This window comes from Emydura macquarii, unplaced genomic scaffold (assembly GCF_026122565.2).
Source record: "Emydura macquarii macquarii isolate MOO-44397 ecotype Brisbane River unplaced genomic scaffold, CSIRO-AGI_Emac_v2 contig_719, whole genome shotgun sequence".
Classification (NCBI taxonomy): domain Eukaryota; kingdom Metazoa; phylum Chordata; order Testudines; family Chelidae; genus Emydura; species Emydura macquarii.
In genome coordinates this window covers 11,370,881-11,394,797 of record NW_027130856.1, presented here as the reverse complement: position 1 = coordinate 11,394,797, position 23,917 = coordinate 11,370,881, and the positions used below count along the sequence as shown (strand labels likewise).

Sequence of the window (23,917 nt, the reverse complement as noted above, 5' to 3'; positions counted from 1 at the left end):
TCTAATCTTTTGCTTTTATAAATGCATGATCGTATTCATACAGAGCCTGATCCTAAGCCCACTGAAATCAAGTTCAGTGGGCTTTGGATCAAGCCCATAGTTAGATATAAAGAGAATAACTGGATGGTGCAGGTAAATTTAGTTTTCTTTGTGTATCTGAACCAGAAAGATGCCCAGAACTCATGGAAAAGTGCCTTCTCATAATTGAAATGTTTTCTATTTATGAAATCACCAGTTTGAACTTAAAGCATAAAACAAAATACCAAAACTCATTATTCTAAGTAAGAGTGCTCCATGTGTTGTGTTAATCTCTGTTTGAAATTCCATAATTTTCTTATAAGATGTTTAAATTGCAGCAATCATCTGAAAATATGGTAAATATGAAAGAAAAAAGGATTCCATTGCTAAATATAAAATTAAGTGATAACCAACAATCATGGTGTGATCTGGTGTTATTTAAAATTCCATGTGAGGAAGGGATTTCAGAAGAAATCAGATACCAAGTACATGAAGTTAATTGTACAAACTGTAACCTGTAAAGCCATGGGCTGCTAACTAATCATTATTCTTCAGCGAATGGCAGCATACAGTTGCCAGGTAATTCCTGATAAGATATGCACATTGGTTGATGAAGAATTACCAGAGGAAAGCAATTCTCCTCTCCCCACCGTCCCCCAGATATCTGCTGTCAACATTGATGACATAGACATTTCTGTTTTGACTAATTTTAGAGGAGATGAAGATAAATGCTGACTACATTGTATTTGGCTGGAAAAAAAAACATCAAGCCAGCTAATAAATACTGAAAGATAAAATCCCTGACATAAAATAATTGGGGTTTTTTTTTGTTTTTTTTGTGGGGGGCGGGGGTTGTAGGTTTATTAGTGTTTGGCATAGTATCATTGAACACTGGAATCCTACATTCTTGGGTTGATTGACTTTTTAATATGCTGTATTATATATCAAAACATGGGATGAATCAGTTGAGTAAAGTTTGAATACCTCTGAAAATCATCAAAGAGCATCTGCCAATAAATACTTATGAACAGAGCTGCTATTTTGCCATCTTTGGTATCTGTTTTACCAGTTTTGCCACCTTTAAGTATCATGGCATAAAACAGAATCTTGAAACTAAAATTTATTTAATCAAGAATCTTTTTTCTCTATAACGCACACTCCGGATTGTTAATGTAGGGTTGATTTATGGATACTAAACTGATGTCACTGAGCTCTTTTAAGAAGAGCTGCACTGGGCTGTTTGTTTCAAATTGAAAAAAAATGTAAAGTAGTATAGTAACTTTTCTGGAAAAAGATGTGATGACAGAAAAACAATATTTTTTCACCAACTATTCAGTGTCTTATTGAAATCTTTGTATTCTGTAAAAAATTTGAGCAAATAGCCTTGCCATATCTAAAAACATTCATCTGAGCATTACTCCTTGTCCTTGTAAAAAACCCAGCTTTCCTTACTACACAAAGCAAACTAACTGCAACTAACATAGCTAAAATCACATTGAAACTTCTTTCACTGCTCTCACAATGTGCATGGGATGTTTCCCTCTAGTGGCTGGTCTAGAAAGAGAAAGAGAGATCTAACAGCACTATTTCTCCTTTGGTTTAAGTGGTAGAGGTATGACTTGGAAACAAAGGAGCAGCGTCCAGTCCCAGCTTCTCAGGTATATCTGTGATTTATACAGAAATTACATCTGTTGTCTGCAGACATAGATTTGTAACAACGCATTTTATAGGTCATAGAGCACTTTCTCCTCAAGCATAAGATTACCTGACTGTCCTCTAGAAGAGACTGCTTGAAATAAAGGAAAAGAAAGAAAAAAAGCAAGATGAAGCAACATTTTATACATATGTTTCTCAGAGGAAGCCCTGAGATTTAGGAGCACATGGGGAATTCTAGTTACATTTGAGCAGAACTGTAACTCTTTGCATTCAAATGGCACAACACTGCAAATGGAACAGCATTGGCTGGACTGAACCATTTACATCCTCTCTGCTGGCACCGGCCAGGGTTTTTCCAGCAAACGGAGTACATAGCCTAAGACAAGAATATGAGAAACAGCTTGCTTTGTTGTTCTAGTTTGGAAAACAAAGGCACATTGCAAGCTGCACTAACTGGGAAGTCACAGATCTTTAACACAAAGTAAATGGAGAGTGAAAAGAAGAAATCATTCTCTAGTCACAGCATGAACCTTTTCCTTTCCCTGTAAACTGTGCTATCAGCAGAGTCACCCTTGTGTCAGTTTTCAACACAGAATGAAAAAGAAATAGATCTTTATTGGTTTTGTATTTGGAAAGTTTCTATTTGGGAGTTAGAGGCTATAAAGTGGGGAAGCTGTGGTTTCCTCCTCCAGTGGGATTAACTATGAAACTAATTTAGAGCAGCTCCATAGAACCTTCGATATCTAGGATAAGGGGCAAATAAATCCACAGAGTTTTGTAATGTGGCTTGTAGTGCCCACCTCTGGATGTACAAGCCCATGCAGATGACAGATCAAACCCAGATTACAGATCCCACAGCTCATCTTGATTACCTATTATTTATATTAAAGAAGATTTCAGAGGCCTCAACTCAAATTAGAGACTCAACTTCTTAAATCTTGTCTTTTATACTTAAGTTCTTTGCGACAGAGACTCTTATGCAGCTGATGGCTGCTCTAGTCAGCTTTCATTTAGGCTAAATGAAAGAAGCAATTAAGCTCCTTTGTGGAGTAAAATAGCTGAAAGAGTAGAAGCCACTGTGCAAGGCACTGGACAACATGGAAAGGCCTGAGCAAAACAGGGAACATAATGTAAGGGCTGTGGCACTGATTAGTGGAGCTGTGCGTGTGTCAGAAGCAGAAAGTGACCAGAAAGGCAGGAGAAAGTGAGAGAAGCAGTGTTACTCTGGCTCTGGAAAACAAACAAGAAAGACAGCTTCTTTTGGGCAGAGTACCGGCTGGAAAGACAGGCCTGTAAACTGTGAGCAAGAAAACTGTCAGCTCTTGTTTATTCCTATTGTGTTTAGGAAAACAGGACTTTTTGGACAATCTTTGTAACAAGATTGCATCAAAGAATACGCCTGAATCATATAATCAATTTCCTCTCCTTAAGGAAACAACCCAGCAAAGCTCTGAATATTGGCTATTTGCTCATGCCAAAAGGAACAATATGTTTTCACAGCACCTAGCACAACAGGATCCACCCTGATTATGTCCTTTATGTGCTAACACGATATAAATGTTAAATAATAATAATTATGCTAGGAACATATAGTAAGAGACAGACCCTGCTCTGAAGATTACGAGACAGACAGGGGTGGGGAAAAAGGACAGACGATATGAATTTACTGCAAATATGTCTTCTCATGACAGAGGAATCCTCTGATCTGTGATCTCATCACTCCCACAAAGGCCACAGTCGCAGCCCAAACTCTGTGTCCTGGTGCTCAGCCAGCCCTCCCCACACAAGCCCTGGAACTGCATCTGTGAGGAGACTGCTTGGATCACAGTTTAGCATTCATTGCACTGAAGTATATCAAGTTGCTGTATTTTGTTTATGTATTGAGATTCAGAGATGAAGAAATGCCTGTTCACAACTCAAAGTGCTATTTGTGCTCAAAGTGCTCAAAGACAACTCTTTAGAATCACAATTCTACAAGAATAACTGCCCAGGACCATAACACTCACTTACCACAGAAATAAATTAATATAACGTCAGCAATTCAAAGAGACCAAATATGCCTCCTTTGCGCAAAGAACGGAAGAAGGACAATGTTTTTCTACTGTCTTTTGGTTGATTTTTGTCATTTTTATTAAGACATATTGGGTACAGATACAGTTTCACTTCACAGGCTGTGTGTGTCCTCACCAACTTGTTCAGCCCTGTCACACTGAGATTTCACACTTTGTTTCTGTGCATTCCATAATCTCAGGGAAAGTTTCATTTCCCAGCCCGCTGCTACAGGCTATTAGTCTGGCACAAAGCTCAGGCTCAAACAAAATGAAAAAGATAAAAGCACAAATGAGGAAAGATAATAGCCACGGCTACTCCTGCTCTAGCTCCCACCGATTTTGGAGATTCTCTCTGCTCATCTATCATTAGGAACATAATACCACCATTGCTATTGCTGCTGCTCCAGATGACCAGGTACCTCTATCACCCCATAAGTAGATGGGCTACAGTGCTCCATGCCCAGACATTATGTTCACTAAAGTTTGGTGTGTAATTGGATGGAAGGATTATATCCTAGTTGCTGCCCACAGATAGGGTATAAGAGAACTTAGAGCAGAAGAACCAGGAACAATACACAACTCGCCAGCTTGTGCATGAGAAAGCACCCCAGCAAGGTCACAGACAAGAAAAAGGTCTGGATCTAGCCTCAATCTTTGAGTCTTAAGGATGAAAAATACTGAAACCTAATAACAACAATTAAAATTTTTACACAGTTAATTACTTCACTCTTAAATCACAGAATCAAAGCGATCAGAGATCGTAAAGATCTACTGTTATAAGTTTACCCAGCCCATCTCCTTGCCTGTAGAGGCCTCTTCTCTGCCTTTATATTTTCTGATTGTTTTAGCCAGCGTACTTATCCATGCAGCAGTGGCCCAAGCTCCCTTCTCCCCACCCAGTCAATTTAAATAAAGTGCCCTGAGATAAGCAGTGGGATCCAGTCAGTGCCATTCTGTCTCTCCCTAGAAGCCCTATTCTTTGGAAATTTTAAAATTGGAGAAAACAATATTACACACTGTAAGGGACAAATACACATGGGCTGAGGAAAGCACTGATGCCCAGATCTACAAAAGGGATTTAGTCATTGTGACGCTGAGAGTTGCATTGCCTACCTTTTAGGCACCTAGAATGTCACAGGAGCAACACTGCAAAGCCTGAGTAAGGCACCCAATACGATGAATGGGGAGAGAGAGGCACCTTAGAATATGATCTGCAAAAGCCAGAATGCTAGGCAGGGAGTTGCCTAAGCTAGCCAAGGGAGATGCTGAGGAGAGGGGTGTATGGTAAGCTCCACCCCCTCACAGAGGAATGCACTTAAGTCCAGCTTCAGGGAAGCATCTACCTCTGTTCGTAGTCCACAACCAGGAAGCCCTCTCCCGGGGTCAGACAGCTTAGGCACCTTAGTCAGATTTTTGTGAGAATGAAGTAGATGCATGCCTGTCTCCACACAAAACAGCCAGATGTGATGGTGCCCAGCTTGTAACTTTTAGCAAACTAGTTAGCATGCTCACCTAGGATGTGGGAGAACCAAGTTCAATTTCCTCCTGAGGCAGAGGGGACAAAGGATTTGAAGAGGTATCTTCCATTTCTCAAAGCAGTGCTCTTAGCACTGAGCTATGGGATATTCTGATGTAGGGTTTCCTCAATAGCTCTTGCGGAAGCTGTTCCACTTTGGAAAATAATTAACGCATCACTAGAACAGAGAAACTGAACTCTAGGTCACCCACCTGGGTGCCCTAACCACCAGGCTACAAAATCTCTCTCTCCCCCCTCATTCTCTGTCTCTGGCCCTGTGATTCTTTAATTATTTAGCCACAGTGGAACAGCTTAAACAGGAAAGAGTGAGGCAACATCATATCAGAATATCCCATAGCTCAGTGGTTTGAGTTCTCTTCTGAAATGTGCAGGAGACCCTGGTTCAGAACTTTTCTCCCCAACTGGCAGATGGGGGAATCGAACCTCGGTCTCCCACATCCAAGGTTAGTGCTCTCACCACTGGGCAAAAGTTGTAAGGGGCGGGGCATGTGCACAGTCTCATGCTTTGACCACATGTTGAACAGGAGTTGATCTGGTTGGTGGCCTCTGAGTGTGCCTACCCAACTGCATCCTAGGGGTGAGACAAGGACTCCTCTACATGTCTTCGGTCTTCCCCTGGTTTGTAGATCGCTCTGGGGCTCAGGCAGGAGGATAGGCACTAACAGTGAAGCAGCAGTGCACATGCCCAGAGGGAGAAATACAGGCACCCAGGGAACTTTTAAAGTGAAAATCTAGTCTTGAGTGAGTTTAGGCACCTACAAGGTTAGATGGGCATTTTGTGGATTGCAGTAGCACCTAAATCTGGGATTTAGGTGTCTAAATTTGAGGTTCAGATACCTAATTACCTTTGCGGATATGGGCCTGAGTAGAGCTTCACCATCTCCAGCTAATGGGAGAAAAATAGTTTTCTTCTTTAGAAAGGAGTTTTAATTATTAATAATATGAAGAAAGGATATATTTTAAAACTTGGATAATATGAATATAATTATTAATTTTATGAAGAAAGGATATATTTTAAAACTTAATAAAATCCTGTCAGTTTGTTTAAATATTTTGTTGGCGGAACTTGGCTTGTTTGGGTTAAAAACTAGCTTCTCTGGTTCAGAACAGCATGCTTTTCTTTCAGCATTCAAATTTGCATACACATATATTTTGCATATCATTTGCATACCATACCACATCATCAGCCTCACCCTCTTCATCCCCTATTGTAAAATCATAGATAAGCTACTAGCACTTTATAATCAGCATTATCATTTAACAAGTCCATTGGCCTCCTCAGAGCAACCGCATGAAGCATTTTAGTAGAAACAAGCACAGCTAGTTCACCCATTTGTTAAATTTTCAAACAAGCATTTTGTGCTCTTCCCCATGTTGTCCCTCATAGGTGGGGGGAGCTCCCTGTAAACAGCTGCAAAACTACCTCATTATATTCCTTCAAAACCCTCCTTAAAACTCTTTTTCCATGATGCCTACAAAGAACTGGATGGTTAGGCTGCTGACGTACTGAGAGCACAGCCTATCATTCATGTCTCGTTGTTTCTTTGTACTCCCTGTCTGTCTGTACACATATGTTGTGTGTTGTTTTATACTTAGATTGTAGGTTCTATGGGGCAGGAATAGTGTTTATGTTCTGTGTTTGTCCAGCACCCAGAACAATTGGGTTCTGGTCCATGACAAGTGCTCTTAGGTGCTATGGTGGTAATAATAATAATAATAATAATAATAATAATAATTAATAAGCTATTTCTCTCTAGACATTAATCTCCTGTGCGCATAGTTACTTGTTAAATGACCAGAATTCTGTTTCTCCTCCTCTACTTAACACAGTGTTATTTAAACCAAAATCAAGACCAAAAACATTTTAAAGGTAACAAAAATTAAAGCACCTGTCTAATCCCAGCCTGAACAATCTGTCACTCTCCTGCTGCAGAGAAGAATAAAATAAACAGAATCTATTAGTGTCTTGGGGGGAGATAGAATGAAAACAAATGGCAATTCTTGTCCAAGCAATCCTGTGGTTCAAATGGATTATTTTTAGCAGATGCAGTGATGCTTGTGGAAACAGACATAGCTAGTATTAGCTGGTAGGAGTAGAAGGAATGGATAGCACTTTCACTCAGCAATAATTACAGGGAATCCCCAGAAAATATCTGGCTACTGTTCACTACCTGGCAAATACACAATGAAAACACCTGTGTGCCAGACACCTGTATGCTGTTGCTGCTGATCCATCTGCTATACATATCTCATGCCTTTTTCCTCCTCCAATTTCCCCACTGCACAGTTAGCAAGGGAATTCATTAGAAAGAAGAAGTCTCTGAAAAACATTTTGGACAAAAGAGCCAGCACATTTTGCACGCTGCTTATACTTCCCCATCAATGACTTATTTGCATATTAACTGGAATACAGAAAATATACTAGGGACATCACCATATTTTTATCTGATGTAGGCCTAGCTCAATGGGAGGAAAATGTTCCAATAAGCAGATATTCAGACTGTCACTGTCATTTGCACCTGTTTCCCTAGCTCAACAAGAAACAACATATTTTCTTTCAGAGTACTCTCTCTTTATCTGTATTCTATCTTTTTCTTTTCTTCTTGCTGTGGCAATGTAGCTGAATGCTCATGACACAACATGTGAACCTACTCCAAATTTATGTAATTTCGGGGGATGATTTCTTCAAGAATCAAATAAATTAATCGACTTTCCATTGGGTCCTAGAAGGGTTGAAATCACTCAATTATTCATGTGTGCTATGGTAGCACCCAGATACTATTATTTAGTACCTAATAGCACCTACAAGTGTGCTAGACAGCTCAGAGAAAAAACAGCTCCCTGCCTCAAACAATCTTCAGGGGTACACAGGGGAATTGCAGAATCAGGGACTTAATGTTGGACTTGATTTAAAAAAAAAAAAAAAGAGGCAATAAAATACACCAGGAAGTGCAAGGAAAGACGTGCATTACAGACATACGATTACATGGTTTCACAGCATAGGTGTGTATGTTTTGTCTGTCTCACTGGTTCAAATGTTGAGTGTGCTTTTCTTTTTTTAATTATAATGCAAACATATTTCATTGTAGACAATACTGGAGAAGTTTTTTTTAAGAAATGATTTGAATTATGTGAGGAGGAGGTCTAAGAAAGGGTATTTCATGCATAAAGGGCAGCAAGGGTGATAGCAGTGATACCTGAGAGGTACAACTGTGCCACCGGTCTAGACACATAATATCCTATTACAAAATATCTTTTAAATGAACATTTTAATAAATATTAAAACACGCCTGCAAAACTTTTTGGATAGACTAAGATGCATTTTTCCGAATATAATATATGAATACATTTTTATTGTAAAAAAATATATATATTTTCTAATTGGCTTGCTGTTTAATTCAGTCTAATTCAAGGCCTACGTAAACCAAGCAAAAAGCTGCAGCACTTCAGGTAGTACATATATAGTACACACATGCACACTCCTAAAGCAACATATTGCAATTATCTTCCTATTTTTAAATCATACATATTTCATTAAGCTTCATGCAGTGTCTTCTGATTTATGGTAATTGTCAACAAGAGCAAAAAAACCAGACATTTTTAACCCTGCAGTATTGAGGATTTAACTGGGATAAAACTAAAGTGTTTAAAAGAAATCGCCCCAAGCTATCGGGAGGTTGACCATAGAGATGTTATTTTTATTTTATTTATTTTATTTTATTTATTGTCTGTAGCAGCAGATGCCAGCAGCAACATCTGATTCACTGGACACCTCCAGTGTTATCCCAGCATGCTCATGGCCTGGAGGACTTGGAGTGAGACTAATTTCCATATCAAACCCAATTTAGATGAAACATCTTGGTTAAAAAAGAGCCAGCACATCAATAGCCCCTTGATTAGATTTTCATCTCCTGAGCAGACAAATATGAATATTTATTACCATGAATGCAGCTTTTCCTCTTTCCATTGCTCTGATCTTGAATATTATCCACTGCTAATTTTTATGAAAATTTGGGCAACATAATGTTTTCACATAAACTGACAGTTCTTGAGATAATCCCGTTATTGTTCGGTGGAAAATGACAGTTTCTGCTTATTCATGTGTTAACGAGGGATTAAATATTGTTTTTCATCACTATAATCTAAGATGGACTGGAAATTAAAATTTGAGCATTATATATTAGCAGAGCTTTGAGGGGCAGAATTTGTTTGCATTCACTTAGCGAAGATCTGTAAATTAGCAGTTTAACAATCAATTGAAAGCGGCATCATAAAAACACCAGGCATTTATAAAATAAATTCATTACCTTTTTAGGGCTGAGAAGGTAAAGTGCAAGGTAGCTAAAAAACTCACAAAGATATGTGCCTCCATAAAAGTAACAAAACTGCAATGTTGTTAGTGTCAAGAATCTTCATGCGTGCATGAATTTACGCCGCTTTGCAATGGTAAGGAATCTTTCACAATGTTCTTGTCACAGGTCCTGATGCTCCGAAGCGCTTGGTGCCCTCAGCTCCCATTGACAGACAGATCAAGCACATTTTGGAATAATATGCACTTTTTTTTAAAACTATCATGCTTTTCCAAAAGCGGTTTTCATGTATGCCACTGAATCTTACTTCTATATTGATAATAATGGGAACTTTGCTGTAGATCAAGGGCAATACATTGCCCAAAGGGATCAGTTACCTCCTTGATATCTGTGTATAATACCCAGTGATCCTAACAGCAGTTACATCCATGGAGTGGAGAAAACTCATTTTGTGATGTTGTACATGGCCACAGTTCATGATCTGTAAAATTGCATAGCTTTTTTTACAGTTTTTTGGGGCTAGAAAGTGGGTAAATCCTTAAATCTGAGATTGTACTTTAACTTCCCCATTTAACTTTAGCTGGAAAAAGCAAAATAAACTCTAACATATGGTCAAAACACATCAAACATCTGTGCTGACAAAACTCCTTCAAACAATTTTACCAGTGAAAAGATAAGGAGATGGGGAAAAAATAAAACAAAAACACACACAAAACAACCCCTAATAACACAGCTTCTAAATTTGGAATCAAGTAGAAAGTTTCATGTCTAAATTTAAAATGTAGATTAAAATATTCAAATTAAAATATCATCTTAGATCTACAATATATAAAGCCTTTCATTCCAAAGAATGCTAAAGTGAAGTACAACTGGACACACACAGCAGCTTTGAAATCTTGCTGTCCCTTGGTACAAAATGATAGCGCTATACAATGTAAAGGAAATGTTGGGCATGGGTACACCGATCTTCATGTAAAGCAGACAAGACCTTGGCTTTTATGCAAAAGAACCAAATAGAGTAAACTGCACAATACACTTATATCTACCTAGAGAAAAAAAAAGGGCTGAGTTAAGACTGCTAAGATTTTAACTTTTATAGTTCTAAGGAATGTAGGAGCTACATTCTGAAAGTTACTGTGGTGAAAGCTGGAGTAGTTTCACCAGCATCAATGATATTTCCACCATCCATAAGTGTTTAAAATCTGAAGCATAGACCATTAAGTAACACCTCTGGCAATAGCCATAAAAGCCCTATGATTTTTTTCCTCAAGAAAAGGATAGAACTGTTCTTTTTCTCAGAAGAATTAACTGCTTAGTTCTTCACTGACCCAGTCTATAGAATATACCAATGTCAAAGGTCAGAGAAAACACTAGCTAGATTTTAAAAAGTGAGGTTGAATAATTTTATAACCAGAAACAATATTTAACTCCACTTCATTTGGTGGCAGTTGAGGGCAATGAAGCACCTTGCAGCATTGGGCCTTAAGTTAGGAGGAATGATCACATTTGAGGCTTCAAGGCATAAAGTGATCACCAAGGAGATCAGAAAAAATTCTGTCTTCGTGCACAGCTTTGTTCAGTTGACTAGGTGCATTATCAGTGTTTTCATTTTCCTCTGAATCTTCAGGAACAGGTCATTGCTGGAGGAAGGCTGCTACACTTTATGCACTAATAACTTCATCTGGTATGGACAATCTTATGTTCCTATTTAAAAATTCTGCCTCTCCCAACTATGCATGTGAATAATGCAGCCTATCAAATCAAAGGCTGAATTATGCCAATGATTTTGAAGAACTCCATTGAGTTCAATGCCACACTTGCCCATGTAGCCATTGGACTCACTACTTGTATCTAACTCATTTTTCTCTGGAGCTTCTTGGTGGATTTCACTTGCAAATCTTGCTTAAAAATCAATAGCTTGATATGTCTCAAAGAAAAGACATATTCTTGAAACCAACATGTTACTTTAAAAAGAAGTTGACAATGTTAAAAAAAACCCCAAACAATAAGAGGATGCATAAGTTCCTACAGCCACAAGGCAGACCTTACTGCTTTCATTGTACACAATACTGAGTAAAAACTGAATTACTGTAGTTACCATAACAACTGCCACATCACTTGGCACTTTTGCTACTTTGAACCAGAGTTCCACTGTAAAGGAATTCATAAACCAACATGACACTTGACTACGTGTGCTTCTTACAATGTTTAAGGTGGAAAATACACATCAGAATAAACTGATAGTTGCCTCTGAATATCTAGTTCATTATTTTATATGTGTATAATTATATATGTGTATAATTATTATTTTAATTATAATATTCTCTTTTTCTTAAACAAAATTTGTAAAGAAGGGCAGGGGGATGTCACAATCAGAATGTAAGAAAGGAAATTACCACAGACACCAAATTTCAAAGCTGAAGCTGCAACCTGTCATTAACATATCAAAATACTTCTATGTAATGTGCATTCAAATACTGGAAATAAACATTAGAACTTTGCCCTTCCACAACCAGAATCTGTTTGACGAGTGAAAGACAGCCTTACTATCACCTGGCCGTGTGCTTTACTTTAAGTATGTGAGTAGTGAGATGGAAGTCAGAACATCTAATTATATGATTAAAGTTAGGCACATGCCTAGGTGGTTGCAGGACTGGAGCCGCTCTCAAAAAAACATAAGAACATAAAAATGGCCATACTGGGTCAGATCAGTGGTCCGCCTAACCCAGCATTCTGTCTTCTCACAGTGTCCAGTGCCAGGTGTTTCAGAGGGAATGAACAGAACAGGGCAATTTATCGAATGATCCATCCCCTGTTGTTCAGCTTCAGCTTCTAGCCATCAGAGGCTTTGGGACACCCAGAGCATACGGTTACGTCCCTGACCATCTTGGCTAACAGCCACTGATGGATATATCCTACCTGAGCTTATCTAATAGTAATAGTAACAGTTACAATTATTAGAAATATAGAGAGTTGGGTTTGTAATGACCAGGAGAACGGCATGTTAAATTGCCTGTTGGGTGAAAGGTTGTGGATCCATTGAGACCTCTAGACAGAGGTACGTACAGTGCTGAGGAGAAGCCAGTGGTCATGGTAAAAGTAGATACAAATGACATAGGGAAGGATAGGAGAGAGGTTCTGGAGGCCAAATTTAGGCTGCTAGATAATAAATTAAAGTCCAGGACCTCCATTGAGCATTCCTTGAAATACTTCCAGTTCCACACACCGGGCCATTTAGACAGGCAGATCTGCAGGGTCTCAATTCCTGGATGAGATAATGGTGTAAGGAGGATGGTTTTAACTTTATTAGGAACTGGGGAACTTTTTGGGAAAGTAGGAGCCTATAAAGGAAGGCTGGGCTTCACCTAAACCAAAACAGAATCAGATTGCTGGTATGTAAAATTAAAAAGTTTATAGAGGCATTTTTATACTAAGGGCTGATGGGAAAGCCTACAGCTGCAGAGGAATATGTGGTTCGGACAGAGACATCCTTTAGGGGAGGATCTGTTAATGAGGATTCTCTATATCCTAGAAGGAGAGGATAGAAGTTGATAATGTACAGGTTAGCAGCTGAGGAGAAACAGTTAAATGAAAAAGAGCCCATTTCAATTACATCACATGAAGGCAAACAAGGCAGGGAAATTAGAGAAGCTATAAAAATAGAAAACTCAATAATAATGGGGAATTTCAACCTTTCCCGTATTGCCTGGATACATGTCACATCAGGATAGAACACAGAGATAAAATTTCTGTACACCATTAATGACTGCTTCTTGGAGCAGCTAGTCTGGGAACCCACAAGGGGAGAGGCAAGTCTTGAAGTAATTCTAAGTTGCACACAGGACCTGGTCCAAGAGGTACTATAGCTGAACCACTTGGTAATAGTGACCATAATGTAATTAAATTTAACATCCCTGTAGGGGGGAAAATACCGAAGAAGTCCACGACTGTAGCTTCACAAAGGGGAACTACACAAAAATTAAGAAGATTGTTAAATGGAAATTAAAAGAAACAGTCATAAGAGTGAAATGCCTGCACACTGCATGGAAACTTTTAAAAACACAATAATAGGGGCTCGAATTAAATGTATACCCCAACTAAAAGAAATAATAAAAGGATCAAAAAAAAATGCTGCCGTGGTTTAACAACAGAGTAAAAGATGCAGTTAGAGGAAAATAATGCATACTTCAAAAATTGGAAGTGAAATCCTACTGAGGAAATAAAAAGGAACATAAACTGTGGCAAGTGAAGTTTAAAAGTATAATTAGACAGGGCAAAAAAGAATTTGAAAAGCAACTAACAAAAGACACAAAAACTAACAGTAATTTTTTTAAAGTACATCAGATGCCAAACAATGCAAAATCAATCCGTGGAACTCATTGCCAGGGGATATTGTGAAGGTCAAAAGGAAAACTAGGTTAAAAAGTGAGTTAGTTAAGTTCATGGAGGATCGGTCCATCAATGGCTATTAGCCAAGATGGTCAGTAATGTAACCACATATTTTAGGTGTCCCTAAGCTTCCGGCTGCCGGATGCTGGAACTGGACAATAGGAGATGGTTGTCCTGTTCTGTTCACTCCTTCTGAAGCATCTGGCATTGGCCACCGTTGGATGACAAGATACTGGGCTAGATGGACTATTGGTCTGATACAGTATGGCCATTCTTATGTTTTTATCTAATTCTTTTTCGAACCCAGTTATATTTTTGGCCTTAACAAAATACCCTGAGTTCCACAGGCTGACTGTGTGTTGTGTGAAGAAGTACTTCCTTATGTTTGTTTTACACTATTGCCCATTAATTTCATGGGGTGACCCTGGTTTTTGTGTTATGTAAATGGGTAAATAACACTTCCCTATTCACTATCCCCATACCATTCATGATTTTATAGACCTCTATCATTTCCCCCCTTAATTGTCTCTTTTCTAAGAGGAACAGTCCCAGTCTTTTTAATCTCTCTTCATATAGAAGCTGTTCCATACCCCTAATAATTTTTGTTGCCCTTCTTTATACCTTTTCCAATTCTAATATATCTTTTCTGTGATGACCAGAACTGCACACAATACTTGAGCTGTGGGCATACCATGGTTTTATAAAGTGGCATTATGATCTTTTCTGTCTTATTATATATCCTTTACTAATGGTTCCTAATGTTCTGTTAGCTTTTTTAAGCGCTGCTGCACACTGAGTGGATGTTTTCAGAGAATTATTCACAACTCCAAGATCTTTTCCTTGAGTGGTAACAGCTAATTTAGACTCTATCATTTTGAATGTATAGATGATATTATATTTTCCATTGTGCACTATTTTGCACTTAACACTGAATTTCATCAGTTTCAACATTTTTTTGCCCAGTCACCCAGTTTCTTGAGATCCCTTTGTAACTCTTTGCAGTCTGCTTTGGACTTAACTATCTTGAGTAATTTTGTATTGTCTGAAAACTTTGCCACCTCACACTTTATCCCCTTTTCCAGATCTTTTATGAATATGTTGAACAGCATTGGCTCCAGTACAGATCCTTGGGGGACCTCACTATTTACCCTTTTCCACCATGAAAACTGACCATTTAATCTGCCATTTGTTTCCACTCTTTTAACCAGTTACTGATCCATGAGAGGACCCTCCCTCCTATCTCATGACTGCCTATTTTGTTTAAAAGCCTTTGGTGAGGGACCTCATCAAAAGCTTTCTGAAAGTCCAAGTACACTATATCCACTGGATCACTCTCGTCCACATGTTTGTTGACCCCCTCAAAGAATTTCCCTTCACAAAAGCCAGGCTGATTCTTCCTCAACATATCGTTTTCATCTATATGTCTGATAATTCTGTTTTTACTATAGTTTCAACCAATTTGCCTGGTACTGAAGTTAGGCTTACTGGTCTGTAATTGCCATGATCACCTCTGGAGCCAGTATACAACTGTGCAATATTTGAGAATGTGTTTTCAAAGTTATCTGTAACACTTCAGATTTAATATCATTATTGCATTAGGGAAGGTAGTAATTTAGTAATATGATGTCTGTCCCAAGAAGCATTTATTTCTTTATAGACAGTCCCTTATCGTACTTCTGTAGCTTCCTATTTCATCATTCCACATGATGATTTTTTAAATATTGATCTTTATGTTTTACTGTAGTAACACTACTTTATGTAATTTCAATATAATTCCTAAACTTATCAAAATATCTGAAACTGAGATTTCCCTGAAATATGTCAAAATATCACTGATCTACTTTGGAACATCTGTGTCTACAGAAGAAGTCTCATTTCACTTATATTTTGTTTTGAGATATTTCTGCTTGGTTTAAAAAGCTATTTTAATTCAATGTCAAATTCAATGTCTGTCAATGAGCGAATCACAGAGCACTATAATTCAGATCCTATACATGCAATTAACATTACACATTAGAAAATTAGTAGAGAAAAATCTAAAATAATGTATCTGTAAACTGGTGGGCTCCTTCCCCAGTCCAGAAGAGAACCAGTGCCACAACCAAGTCTGGTCAAGACTCTTGCCTCAGAGCACAATATTATTATACAACGACTAAAACTCATGAACACAAAACAAAACCATTCTCCTGACCAACAAGCTATAATCACCAGAGGCCTTTACCTACACTTCTCTCAGTCCCAAAAATAGAACACTGCCCCTCCCTCTAAGCCTCTGCTGCGTCATGTGACAAACAGGAAGCCCTTAACTCCTGTCCTCGCTGTTTCAACCTTTCAAGGTATCCTTCTCCAGAGATTTATGAGGTCAAGGAAATCAAACTGAAGTAACATTTGGTCTGAAACTCTAGCTAGGTTCTGCTGACTTGGTCATGGCAGAAAGGAAGAAAAAGACTAGATTTTGCTCATTAGAGCAATAGAAGTTTGGCTGTGTAGTTCCCAAGAAGTACATTCCAGCATGCCCTCAGTATTACCCTTGCCAGTGGTGCCTCCTAATTTCTTTTATGGCTTCCTATATGGACATACTAGAATTACAGCCCCAGCACTCAGAGGCGTGCAAGGCTGTTTCCAAGATGCTGCCAGAGGAAGTGGAGATATGCAGAGACATGACTGGAACAAACTGCTCAAGAAGGGAAAATATGCTGCACCCCTTAAAAAGGTATGGCTGTTCGCATTTTCCCTAGACCAGTGGGGAGCTCTGGCAAGCATTCTGCCTCCCCATATAGGGTGAGGTGGCTTCACACTGCTTTCAATACCGGGCTATGTCTTGAGGGCTTGATTTAGTCCTTGGTGTTCATTTTTTATTGTGGTAAAACTCCTATTACTCTCAACTGGAGCAGGATCAAAAGCTAAAACAGGTTCCAATGTAAAATGCAACATACGAGATATTGTTGAGCATAGAACTGTAGCTGTATTTGTTTATATAACCTCTGCAAGTACTGCCAGTAGCTGGCTCATTTTTCTCTTGAACTCTTTTAGTTACTTGAGATAGGAAAGATGTTATGTAAAAACATTCTATCCTGTTCTAAAATTCTGCATATGAAGATGATCTACCCATTAACTGTGTCCTGAATCTGACCCCTGAAAGACAAAAAAGGTCATTTCTCATTTAAAAAAAATCAGGGTGTTTATTCTGAATCCTTTTGATCTGAACATCTTGACTAAGGGATTTAGAGTTACCGTAACACCTATCTACTGTATCCACAGTTAGCCTCAGAAGAACTCCTGATCCAACAAAAGTATTTTTCAATTTGGCCATAACTGTCCTTTTTATTTGGTCTAACTATAGTAAGCACAAGGATGAACTGAAAATGAACCATTAAACTGGATTAGTATAGCTGGATTTAACCTGACTAAAATTGAATTTGATCCTGAGTCAACAAATAAATGGCTTAATCATAGAGCTCCATTATTTTTCATGTAGGTGAGACTGTGCAGAAATGTATTTTATATATACATAATCATAACTGATAATACTTAGAAGGGGGAAAGCACAGAATTGAGAGAGACATTTTATGAGTTCATATCTAACAAAATATATAGGCAGTTGAATCAAAGAGATTCATCTGTCATCTTATGTGCCAAACAGCTTGGTTATTTTTCCTGTTGGTCACACTACACCTTACTAATAACCTAGAATATATTTAAACCTTGGATCCATGCTTCACGTTGGTTTATTTCTTTCTACTTATTATTACGTTTCTACCAGATATTTGTTTAATTTATCCTTTACATTCTGACCATTTAGCTCCAAAGCAGACACCTTTTAGGCACATTGCTCACTCTCTATGAAGCTCTTCTCAGGCACAAAAATATATTGACTATTTAAATGAAATTCAGATTCACGAAAAAAGCTCCACCCTCACAGCCTGATCCAAAGCCCACTGAAGTCAATGGGAGTCTTTCCACTGACTTCAGTAGTCTTTGGTCCATGCACAGAGGCTCCAGGCTTGAAGTAAAGGCATAACTTTACTAACGGGAGTAGTCCCACTGACTTCTGGGGGACTCATCACATGAGTTATGCACAACTGGACCAGGATCCTCAGTTGTGTAAATCAGAATCGTTCCACTGGAACTATGTTGACTTACGCTGGCTGAAGATCTGGCCTGTTTACAGGATAAGATCCTTGTAGCCATAAACCAATTAAACCTGTGGATACTCAGCCGGTCTCAGAACAGGCAGTGCTTTAGGGCCCAGGCCTTTATTTATGTGAGTAAAGTTACCCGTGTGCTTAAGTGTTTGCAGGATGGGCCATTAGTCATGAACTGACACAGAATAGGAAACACCAGCAATTGAGAATGAATCAATTAATCTACTTCAATATTTTACCAATTAGTGGTTAATTATTCTTAATACCAAGAGTAATATAAACACAAGACACAGACATTTGTCCAGACCTATGAGCATTTTCCACAAGCAAAATTAATTGTAAAAGAAAAAATCACTTTATGTATATAAAATTAGCACCAAAATTAGTAATTACCTGCAGTTCACACAAGCTTCTTAGCAGATAGCATCATCTTTATTAATAAATGATGAAATGCTTAGTAGAGTTTCTGCTTCAAATCACCATAATGAAACAGATATATTTTATTTATATTTCAAATTAAATAAAAAAATGCACTGAAAATTAGCAAATCATTCACAGATAGGTTCACCTTTACATCTGAAAGATAGTTTACCCCAAATTTAGATTTTAATTGATCTAGATGAGATCGTACTGGGCTGAAACCAGGGGGGATAAGAAGACACTTCAGTTGCCTTGCTCATCTTTGGGGATTTTGTACCTCCTATACAACAAAGCAAGGAAGTGCATTTCTTAGTGGCTGCGGAGCTTTACACATACGTTTGGTGCTTTATTCTCTGTGGGATATGGCACTGTGTGTGCAGCAGATTGTATTTTGACAGACACAGCTGTATCATAAAAAGGCCCTTAGCATTATTAGAACTGGCAGTTCATATACATCCGTGAGTTCTAGGATTTCCTAAAAGAACAATTAAAATGTTTTTGAGAGTAAAAAATGTCCCCAAGTCACTTACCTTCCCTACACCAGTCTGCAGAATCTTTAGTCCAGTAGCTTTTTCAAGCTTGTATTTGTTGACATCTGTTAGGAAAATTAAGATACAGAGAGTTACAGGGAAGCTGGCGTCTTGATGAGTCTGTAGCATTCATTGTATAACCAAGCTTTTTTCCCCTTGCCAACAAATTCAATACAATTCCTGCTTATCTCATTTATCTATGGAATATGTTTCACTCATAGCAACACTACTATTGAGCATTTGTGTCATTAATCTTTCATTATTATTTAAAAGACAAAGAGGAAAACCAGATGTGTTTGCTTCAATATATGACACCCCTTTTAATTTAAGAGAGATGGAAGGAGACAATACAAATAAATCATACCCAGCTCTCCAATGGGGATGGATTAAAATTAAGTGGAGACCTGGACCAATCAAATCTCTAGAATCCATCCATCCCAAAAAAGACATTGGTGGGGTATCACACAAGGTGGATTCATCCTCCTCTTTTTGAACAGACCTTCCTTCTAGTTCAGCCCCTCTGCCCCAGAGAAGCTTTTCCCCCTAGTTCAGCCCCAATCCTTTTGATAAACTCTTGACTTCCCTTTCCTGCCACATAAGAAGGCCCTAGTCTTCCTCTCTTTAAGCCCTTTCATGGTCCCAACATACCACTGTAACTGTGAACAATATTTTATTATTACAATATTTATAACCCGCAGGTGTGAATAACTTTATAACAAATTACCCCTGCCTTGCGGATAAGGTAAAAAATTAAATTGTCCCACCATGTATGAAACCTCCTTTTAAATTAACTAAGCCAGGGTTTAACTGAGATTTTTCTCATTTAACACTTTCCATGCAGTAGGCATTCAAAATAAACAAACAAAAACAATCAAGCACAAAACCAGCTAAGTCACTGAAGCCATCAAATACATTTTTTCTGAATACAGTAAACCCACATAGAAATAATGAAGGGAGTGCCTAAAATTGTCAACCTTTTTAGAAAGGAACATTTTAAGTGCTGTAGTTATAAAATATGACATTTCACATTACAGCAGACTATTTTCAGGGGCAATGTTTAGTGACTTTATTCGTTCAGGGCCAGATCCAAAGTGCAAGTCAAATGAGATTCCCACTGAATTCAATGGGCTTGAATCAAACCTTTACAGCTCATTTTCATTTCCCGTGTATGCATAATTTCTATTGAATAGCAGCAGTGTTGTGTGTCCAAGAAATAAAGAATCAGGTTTTCATCTCATTCCAAGTAAGAACATGCGGTGAAATTCTGGCCCTATTGAAATCAGTGGGAGTTTTGCCATTGACTTCAACAGGGCTGGGATTTTATCCATGGATTAAAACAGAGAGGAGAGCGAGATCCATCTTTTGGATGTAAATAATTGTTAGCATTATTTTGATATGGGGTACCTCCCAAGGACCTGGGGGTAACAGTGGATAAGATGCTGGATATGAGTCAGCAGTGTGCCCTGGTTGCCAAGAAGGCTAATAGCATATTGGGCTGAATTAATAGGAGCATTGCCAGCAGATCGCGGGAAGTGATTATTCCCCTCTATTCAGCATTGGTGAGGCCACATTTGGAGTATTGTGTCCAGTTTTGGGCCCCCCACTACAAAAAGGATGTGGAGAAGTTGGAGAGAGTCCAGCGGAGGGCAACAAACATGATTAGGGGGCTGAAGCACAGGACTTATAAGGAGAGGCTGAGGGAACTAGGCTTGTTTAGTCTGCAGAAGAGAAGAATGAGGGGGGATTTGATAGCAGCCTTTAACTACCTGAAAGGGAGTTCCAGGGAGGATGGAGCTAGGCTGTTCTCAGTGGTGGCAGATGACAGAACAAGGAGCAACAGTCTCAGGTTGCAGTGGGGGAGGTCTAGGTTGGACATTAGGAAAAAGTTTTTCATTAGGAGGGTGGTGAAGCACTGGAATGGGTTACCTAGGGAGGTGGTGGAATCTCCATCTTTGGAGGTTTTTAAGCTGCGTCTTGACAAAGCCCTGGCTGGGATTATTTAGCTAGCCCTGGTTAGTCCTGCTTTGAGCAGGGGGTTGGACTAGATGACCTCCTGAGGTCCCTTCCAACTCTATGATTCTATGATTCAGTGATGGGCACAATTAAAGCCCCAGTCTAGAAAAGCACTTAAACACATTCTTTGCAGGACTGGGACCTAAAATGCAGATAAATAAATACAATCGATTAAATAATACTATTTACTGTTTATATAATGCTTTACATATTTAAAGAGCTTTAGTCACATTAACTATTGTATTTATCTTCACCACGTCAGAGGCACTTAGTTAAGTAAATATTGTTATCTCCACTTTCCCCAGAGGGAAACTGAGGCAGAGACAGGCAGGGATTTGCTTACAGCTGTGCAGAGGATCAGTGCTTGAGCAAGGATTAGGATTCTAGACTTCTTAAAACTGATTTTCAAACTGCAGGCCTGTGCACATTGATATGCATGGGTTGCCACTAAAGTATTTGCCTATGCACATGGCCAGGTAAGTGCCTACCTAGCATGTGTTTACATACATACTTGAGACATGCACATTAGCATTGCAGTTTTGCAAATATACATGTGAGGTGGGGATCTGCTTGAGGGGGATGGTAATTTGAGCTTGAGTTGCTGGCTTTGCGGGTAGTGGATTATACTGAATTGAACTGCTGCACAGTAGTTACATTTGGGTATTAATTTTCTTGTATCCTGGAGTTATTTCAAGGGTGCCCAGGGTGTATTGTATAAATCTAAATAAATAAATAAATCATTGTAATCAATCCCCGATTTCCAGCCTCATGCTCATTCCCCAGCACCACGCTGCCTCCCACCTACACATTTATTTATAGCATGCACTTAAAAGCATTTTATGCCAAATACAATAATTGAGAAGACACTTTACAAAAAAAGAAAACTCCACAGGCTTTGTCAGAGAAACATAACTGTCCAGCAGAATGCTTTCTGGTTCATCATCTGTATGTGATAAATAAGACTACATAGTGTAACAGAAACCAAGTAAACATAGTACAAGTAAAAAATAAAACCAATCAACAATCTCATATGGTTCTATATGGACTGTACAGTTAATAAGAAAATGTTGGGCCTGCTGTATTGTTAAACTGTAATTATTACAATGTTTTTGGCGTGGGGTAATTTAGTTATTTTTCTTTTCTTCTTCCATAGCCTCAGTATCAGGTTTTTTTACTTTCAATAAAGCTTACTTAAAAAACAACTTTACACCATAATTGCCAGTTGATATAGGCCAAAACACAAAGAACAACTCCTACATTATCCCCGTTCAACTCAATAAACCCCCGCCATAATTGAAAGGCCTGATTAAATCACAGCTTGAAAGTGGCCAAACTCAGGCTTTGGCAGAATATAGGAGAGGGCCCTGAGCAGAACCTCCTGATGTTCAGTTCTGGACATGTACAGGAGCAGTAATTCAGTGGACCTTAAATCCTACAATGGGACACAAAACAAGAGGTGGCGTTGGAAATAGAGGGACCTCTGGATATCTAGGATGTGATAGATTATCTATAACATCTTGATTTGAACTCAGTCGTGAATAAGAAACTAGTGCAAAGATTAGACACTAGGTATTATATGCTCAGTATGTATGAACCCACCTCACCAGGGGGTTTTACAACGGCTAAAGCTCTTTAAGTTTCATTTTTCCATGCCTAAATTTTTAAATACACAATTTTCTATTTTCGGGAGTTCAGCAATCAAATGTCCAAAAAAAAAATATTAATAAAAATCCTTGCAGTTCTGAATGTAAACTGCATTTATCCATGCCATCAGCTAGAAAGACACCTAGATCCTCATCCTGCATCCCTTGTGCACCCATGAAAGTCAATTAAAATTTTTGGTATACAAAGGATTCAGAATCAAGTCCTTAAAGCAGTCTGAACTCAGGAGAGTTTTTGAATTGTCAAAACTTCAGGTTTATGTAATATGAAATTCACACTAGGACTAACCTAATGTTTCAACAATTAATGTACTGGATATGTAAAAAAGGTAATGCTCAATTGTAGTTAGTGTTTATTAAGATATTTTGAATATGAGAAGTGTTGTATAGTTAAGCATATTACAATGTTTGGAAAGTTGTTCTTGTCTTGTTTTATTATTTATACTTCTCAAGAACATTTTTAAAGATTCAGGCCAAAAATTTCAGATATAAACACCTAACTTTTCACGCTCATTTCCATATTTAGGCACCTAATAAAAGTGACCTGATTTTCAGAGCTGTTGACAAATTCCACTAAAGTCAATGGCAGCTGCTGAGCTTACAACCCTACTGAAGAAATCCAGCCACTTATTTAAATGCCTAAATGTGTATGTTGGTGGCTAATATTAGGTATCCAAGTTTGAAAATGTTGGCCTGAGATATGTAAATGGTTAATCAAAATTTTTAAACAAAGAAGACAGGACATCCACAAACAGGGATGGAAAAGAGAACACAGATATTCAGAAGCAAGTTGAGAACCCTTTGAAAAGCTGACACTTGACGTTTTAGAAACACTAACTGACATCTAAAATCAGCACCATCTAGCTTTTCCTTTACTCCAATGTTATATACATATTGGTAGAAATTTATTTTGCAAATTTAAAAAAAAGTAAAGAAATAGTTCCAGACCCCACCATATATTCCACATATTCTAGCAAAGTTATTTTATGACCAATTTTTAAACTCCTGAAATTATAATAGAGGTGTGACACACTTGTCAGTAGAGAGGCACTGGTGGAAGCTGCTAAAAAAAAGCCAGTGAGCAACCTATAAATCCCTGTTTTAATCTTCTACTGAGACAGAAAGGGGTTCCAAATACACAAAAAAGAAGTCCTTTAAAATTAAATTCACTAGATGAAGGATATGCA

The 23,917-nt window shown here is 38.3% G+C and overlaps 1 protein-coding gene across 2 annotated transcripts in view; it reads right to left on the bottom strand.

Annotated features, from left to right (window-relative positions):
- Nucleotides 1–23,917, bottom strand: part of LOC137149236 (receptor-type tyrosine-protein phosphatase N2-like) — a 299,799-nt gene that overhangs the window by 51,737 nt on the left and 224,145 nt on the right. For both annotated transcript variants that reach the window (XM_067542698.1, XM_067542699.1), the window contains exon 6: nt 19,057–19,121. In XM_067542698.1, the coding sequence (XP_067398799.1) occupies nt 19,057–19,121 (65 nt within the window). The remainder of the gene's footprint in view (nt 1–19,056; nt 19,122–23,917) is intronic.